The 7,282-nt window shown below is 37.2% G+C and overlaps 1 protein-coding gene across 1 annotated transcript; it reads right to left on the minus strand.

Moving 5' to 3' along the window:
* Nucleotides 1-3,898: 3,898 nt before the first annotated feature.
* On the minus strand, nt 3,899-4,973 carry LOC110116404 (calmodulin-like protein 3). Its single transcript, XM_020849946.2, has one exon. It carries the CDS (start codon nt 4,806-4,808, stop codon nt 4,344-4,346), a length of 465 nt encoding a protein of 154 aa, XP_020705605.1. The 5' UTR covers nt 4,809-4,973; the 3' UTR covers nt 3,899-4,343.
* Between the last annotated feature and the right edge of the window lie 2,309 nt (nt 4,974-7,282).

Genomic DNA, 7,282 nt, shown 5'->3' on the forward strand with positions numbered 1-7,282 from the left:
TTCACATTCACACTGCAAGCATCAATCAAGTGTCCAATCCTTGCACAATTGAAGAAAAAGGATGAAATTTTTGCATACTCCACCTTTTGGAAAAATCTTCCATTCACCCCATCCACCCAAATACCTAATGGAAGTTGTTTGTCAAGCTTGACTCAGACGCAAACTCTAGCAAACTCCCTTCTTCCCCATTAAAATATGCCACCATATATAAAAAAGGGGTTTACCAATCATAGAAGTTATTCTCGAAACATTGATTTCATCCCAGCAATAAAGTGGAAGGTTGGGCATCCATATCCAGATCGGAGAGGACAGTCCCTTAAGAGAATCTAGATTGAAACTAGGATTCCACTTATCAAGTCCAACAATATGGCCATTCACAAACCAAGGGCCACTGGATAAAATGTTCTCTTTTGACTCAATAGTAAAAAAAGAACATAATAGCCAACCCGAGCCAAGAACAGTCAAATGGAACTTCCCAAATTGCGACCATTGACGTCTCAACTCATCTGCTATCACCTGAATAGGGATAAATCTACAAAATACTTTGACAACAATAGAGAATTGAAGCTTCATCGAATTGGCATTAACATTAGGTTAAAAAACCTTAACTGCAAAGCCATCATCCGACAGGAAGGATTCATTATTCAGCATGTTAATCTTGATATAGGGATGGTTCAAGCAAGGATTTTCAAGACGTTGCTCAATCATATCTTTAACACCAAATTGAGTTCCCTCTATTGAAACAGGACCTTGCCCATTCTCTGAAGCAATATCAGAAATAGTTGATGGACCAACACTTTTCCCTTGAGCAGACGGAGCACCTTCAGAAATGGAAATAGGTTTAGCATTGACAAACCTATTAACGAATAACTTCATGTCAGATGAAGATGATTCAACATTAGTAATTCTGGGAACATCATGAGGAGTATTCTCCTTGAACTCTTCCACAATCTGCTTGCCTTTACCAACAACCGGTGGTGAAGATTGATTTTGACATCAATTGGTTCTTTGATAACCAGAGAAACATCAGACCGAATGAACTTTGGAGAAATCACAGGCTTTAATGGAACTACTAAACCAGAAGTACTAATAGAGTCAGGCAACGAATTCCGGCGATCAAAGGTGGCCTGCGGCCGATCCTCCATGCCTAGCAGAAAACCCGCCGAGATGAAGGAAAATTTTGAAAAAAACAATTCAAATTATGGGAGCTTCTCTCTCTAACTTTCAAGCTATGTGTAACTGCCTTTCATGAGATATATTGGGAGTTGGACGTCATAAAAAGTCATTTTACTATAATGTTGGATGACATTAGTCGGAAAATATCCTATTTTTTGTAAGGAAGATTGAAAGAATCGTGAATTAAATGCTGGTAAATATTAGGAGTTGGATGTCAATAAATGTTGATCTAATATAGACATTAGATGATCTTGGTCGGAGAAAGTTTGATATTAGTGAAGGGTCATAGTGGGAGTTAGGAAGTGGTCAACTCAATAATTCATCATGTATAAAGGGGGACTAGGCGGATTAGCAAGCGAATGTCAAACTACGACAATTAGAGGACATTAGATGTTTGTTGTTGGTGAATATCAACAGTTAATGAATGTTGAATATTAAGAGGTGGGTGACTTAATTGTTCTTCTTATAGAATAGGAGACAAGGAAATCTAGGAAGCAAACATAAAACATGGATAGTCAATAAGTGTTGATCATTTGTTGTTAGTTGACATTAAACACATGGAAAAACTTGCTATATCCTTCTCCTTATAAAAGGAAGGATAAGAGGATGAAGGATCGAACAACTTATTAAGTGAAAGTTGAATGTCAATGGTCAATAATAAAAAATCAATTACACGCAAATGTTAAACATTGAAGAACATCATAAATTAAGAGTTGGACATCAATGAATGTTGGCTACCATGAATGATGACATCTACAATTAAGTTTCAATGTTGGTAAACATTGATTAGCAATCATCGATTGATGATCAAAGTGGATATAGGGCAATGGTGTAGGACATCAGTTAGTGTACATTAATCAACAAACATTAGTCAATGATGATAGGTGATGCTTAACATTAAGAGTATAATTTCAGTCAACAAATATAGGTTGGCTACAAACATTTGCTACAAATGTTTAATGATTTTGGCAAGTAGAAGTTTTGAAGGATCCAAAAATATTAGCATGGTAACCTTGTAGCACTAGAAACAATTAGAACTCTACAGTCCTCTACAATTCTTGAGTGCTCCCAATTTAAAATATGAAAATGAGAGAACCAAGACATATTTATAGATTTTAATGGGTTAATATGGTAATTATACATAATTAGTATGAAGTATTCTTTATTCTGATCAATAATGGATACCCAACATCACACCCTTTATTGATCCAAAAGTGACTAGAATATATTACCGTTAGATCAATCTAATCAAGCCATCCAAGTCATGACAGACCAAGCAATTGATCTACGATTGGGCTTTATAGTTTATTGGTTGTATGATAGTTGGTTTTGATGTTGAAACCTCCGATTGATGAATGAAAGACACCATATCGAAGATCTTGATGTCATAAGTGCAATAGAATTATCATATTAAAAAAAAAAATCCAGAAATCAAATTGTCAACAATGAAACTTGGAGAACAAAAATTTGTGATAATTGGATGTGGCCGTTTTATTCATCTTGGTGAGAACAAACCATTAATATTGATGGTTCATCAATCATATGCCTATGAGAACCACAAATAATTTCAATAAGATGTAGGGACCGAATCTTATTTAAGTTCATGAAAAATCATGACAATACAATGCTATTTTTGTTTTGAAATATTCTTCTCGAGAGCAATCCAATGTCATAAACGGCTCATGATTCAATCACACGCTCCAAATTATTGCTGAAGAATTGCAGTACAGTACACTAGACAGGGTTGTAAACGAGTTGAATCGTATTTCAGTCACCCATAATTTGAGCTTGATTAGTTAATCAAGTTCAAGCTCCAGCTTTTCTCTACCCATTCGAGCCGACTCACAAGCCAACTCATTTTTTATGAAAGAAAAAAAATGATTATGCTTTAAGTAATTCTTATAATAAAATGATTAAAAAAAACAAATTATGAATAATAATAATAATAAAGAATAACTAAATATAAAAAGTGGGATATAATTTTTAAACATTTTTAATAACTTTATATTTAAAATATTGAATTCTAATACATTTTAAACGATCTAGCTCGAGAGCTAACGAGTCGAGTTGGGGCTAGCTCAAATTTGACTCATTAGCTCATCGAGCTTGGCTCACGACATTTTATCGAGCGAGCCGAAGTCGGCTCATGAGTCGGCTTGCCTCACTACACCCCATGCACCAGAGCATCTCAAAAAAAGTGAGGGTAGATTCCCCCCAGGCACAAGGCAAGAGAAGTTGGAGCATTACAACCATCCCCACGATTGACGGATTGGTTGGGATCAAGAGGCTACCCACTGCCTTCAGCAAGTTCCAGCATGCAAGTCCGTAGGAGGCAATAATAAGAACCGACGCGTTTTTGATCAAGGCCTGACCAGTATGGTTTGCCCAGTTCAACTGGCTCAACAAGATTTGCATAGAATCTCATAACTTTTTGGGTATTGTTTTATATTACATGCAACAATAAATTGCTATGTTTTGGAATCTTCTAATTTTTTTTTTCCAAATTTCCGATCTCAATTTATGAATGATATTTTGTTCCACAAAAAAACACAAGAGAACAAATCTTATCCAGATCTAGTTCTTAAATCCCATAAGAAACTCTTTAAATTTTGAAAATTTTCAATCAACAATATATATTTATATAGCTCTTAAAATTCCACAAGACAACTCTTTCAAATTTTACAAGATTTCAATCAACATAATTAAAAAAATCTTTCCTTTTAATTATTATATATTATCTTGAAGATCATGCAGGTCTGTATAATATGAACATGCAGACCTCCATTACTTCTTGAGCACCTTTAAGCTCAGATGTCTTAGACAATTGTTTTTTCCCCGTTAAGTCTTAGATAGTGTATTATTGTGTATAAAAAAGTTACACAATAATAAACAAGCAGTAATGCATGTAATAATCTCTCCATCTCTAATTGTGGATGAAATTCCTCATAAAATTCTCTCCTTTTCTCTATGAGAAGTTCTTTTTTAGTCACAGATAATGTTCATATGAACTGCATTAGTTCTAATGAACATCAAATGATAAAAAAAATTATTTCTCTAAGAGAATGTGAGGAATTCTTTCACAAGATTTGTCTCCGTCATCTTCTTCAAACGCAATAAACTTAAATGGGAAACCAAAGGGTAATGACTGAATCAACAAACCAAACCGATCACGTCAAGGCTGCGAACCCTCTACCTCTCATCATCTGCTTAAATTCTTTAAAATTAACCATCCCATCTCCATCCAAATCAACCTTCCGTATCATTCGTCGGCAATCCTCCACCGTTCTCCCCTGCTTTAACCCAAGCGACGCGAGCACAGATCGCAGCTCCTCGACGGTAATGAAGCCATCGCCATTCTGGTCGAAGACATTGAATGCTTCTCGCATATCTTCCTCTTCATCTTGGTCGTCGCCGCGCTCGTCCATAATGCTCTGATAAAGCGCGCCGAACTCGTCAATGTCGATGCAGCCGTCTCCATTGGCGTCGATCTTGTCGATCATGGATTGGAGCTCGGAGTCGGGGATGCCGATGCCGAGGTTGCTGAGGGAGTCGCTTAGTTCTTTTTTCGTGATGGAGCCATCGCCATTGCGATCGAACATTTGGAAGATGCGTTTTAGATCGGCGGAGTCCATGGGTTTTTGATTGGGAAGGAGCGGAAGGAAATATGAATGAGAGGAAGTGGGATTAATAAGGCAAATTAGGTATGCAGGGATTTAATGGCGAAGAGGTTGCCGGCGAGTTCGGGAGGTTAAAATTAGGGTTTGTCACGCGGGTTGCGAGCGGCGAGGCGTTGAGCAGCCGCGTTGCAGAACCGAACTGAGTTTGTGAGCAGTACATCTAGTATTTTAATAAATATAAATTTATTTTAAACTTATATGTATTATAGAAAATACAGCACTACTAGAAATATAATATTTTCAAAAATATCGTGCAATAAAGAACAAAAAAATTGGAGTTTTAAAGAAGCCTAAATAAGTAAATAACTATATGTTTGAGAATAATAATATCAATATAAACTAATATATATATATATATCAACATAAACTTAATTACTTTATATAAATAGATTATATTAAACAATTTTTCAAAATTTTAATAAAATTTAATTGTTAAAAAATATTTAAATCTATAAAACTTGCTGTTTATTTAATTTTTCATCATATATATAATAATATATATAATTTTAATGGGCATAAAATATACCTCATGTTGTAACAAACACTAATTTAAACTCGGCCTAAAACTTTTATTTTATCCAGTGAACGTACGCTCCTCTGCGTTCGGTTTTAGACCAAAACAGCGCAATACGCGGTACTCGGTATTACGCTGTTTTGGTCTAAAACCGAACGTAGAGGAGCGTACATTCACTGGATGTAATAAAAGTTCCCTTTTTTCCCTCTCTCCAGCGAAGCAGGATCCCCCTCTCCTCTGATTCGATTTGCCCTAGTCGAACCCTCCATCCCGTGTGCAATCTTCCATTCGGAACCAGACGGACAAACGACCTCCCGACTCTTTGCTCTCTAGGATTTGAATAGAGAAGCCGCTCCCGGAGTAGCCGATCAGCCTCCCTTTTGCTGTCGTTCCTCCTTCACAGACGAGGCGCTATATATAGGGTTGTTCAGCTATGTGTGTGGTTTCTGGTGTTTGGTATTTTTTCTTCCCTTAATCTTTGATTTCCGGCAATTTTCTTCCATATGGCTGCAAATTGGTTTGGGAATCCTGGGCTTTTAGATGACAAGGCGAAGCCAAAATCGTTTCGTGATGCTTTATCTGGTGATTCGTCTGGTTTTCCACAGCTCAAAGTTTCTTCTCATCGTGATTTTCCTGCTTTAATTGTTTCGGATGAGGAATTATTATCTCTTGCCATGCCTTTTGAGTTTGCATTGGTAGGAAAATTTTCGGGCCATCGCCCGCCTCTGTATTTAATAAAAAAATTCTTCTTTAATCTTAAGCTGGGTGGTGCATTTTCGGTTACTATCTTGAATCCTAAAAATGTGTTGATCAAGCTAGCTAATGATCTAGATTATTGCAGGATTTTCTCTCACTGATCGTATTTCATCTCTAATTGTTTCACGAAGTTGTTTATGTGGTATCCCCTCTTTGACGTTAATGTTGAGTCGCCTATTGTGCCCTTGTGGGTCTTTTTCCCGGTTTGCATCCTCACCTTTTTTAACCTCGCATTCCTCATTATTTGGGCTTTATGTTTGGTAGGCCTTTGCGTGTTGACAATGCCACTTTGAACGACACTCAACCGTCTGTTGCTCGAATTATTATGGAACTAGATGTCACGAAACGTTATGCTTCTCAGGTGTGGCTTGGCTCTGAATCTATGGGCTACATCCAAAATATTGAAATGGAGGATTTCCCATTGTATTGCTCTCATTGTAAAATGCTGGGTAATTCTAAAGAGGTTTGCCCTATTTTATTGCCTAAGATGGATGTGCATCCCTCTATTCCTGAGGTGGCCGTCGTGGAGGTGGCTGATAATCTTGTTAATGGTTTGGTTGAGGTGGTGCTTAATGACGGGTTACCTATTAATGATATTACTATTGACAATGATACTATAGTTGTTGTGCCTCCTTTACTTAATGAGGTAGGGTCTTGTAATTGTGAATGTTGTAGAGTTAGGTGTTGTTGTTCCACGCCATGACGTTGTTTTACTTTTGCCTACTGCTTTCCTTCAGTTGAGTGAATGTGTTGTGTTGAATGCTCCTGGTGAGTATGGCGAGGATTTGTATGACTTGGTTTCTTCTATTGTTGAGGAGGTGGAGGCGGAGGATGGTGTGATTCAGATGGATGGGTGCCTTGGTTCACCTGGGGTTGTGGATGTCCCTTGTGTGGTGGTTGTTGTTCCACCTCTCCTGGGATCTACGATGGTTACTGGCAATGTTTTTTTTTTTTATCATTTGGATGCTTTGGTCAGGATTCCCTTCATTGGGGGAAGTGATTGTGATGCTTTGGTTGATGTTCATGTGGGGCTTATTTCGCCAAAATATTTTTAAATCAAGGATTTTGTCGTGACCAGGAGAGTCCTGTTTGAGACAAATTGATTAGTTGGATGACTCGATGGATTATTTTTGCGATCTGGATGATGATTTGGAGGATG

The sequence above is a fragment of the Dendrobium catenatum genome, unplaced genomic scaffold (genome assembly GCF_001605985.2).
Source record: "Dendrobium catenatum unplaced genomic scaffold, ASM160598v2 fragScaff_scaffold_1243, whole genome shotgun sequence".
In the NCBI taxonomy this organism is placed as follows: Eukaryota; Viridiplantae; Streptophyta; class Magnoliopsida; order Asparagales; family Orchidaceae; genus Dendrobium; species Dendrobium catenatum.

Bases quoted from the DNA above. Each gene is read 5' to 3' on its own strand.
- LOC110116404 (XM_020849946.2), bottom strand. From the start codon at position 4,808: ATGGACTCCGCCGATCTAAAACGCATCTTCCAAATGTTCGATCGCAAT.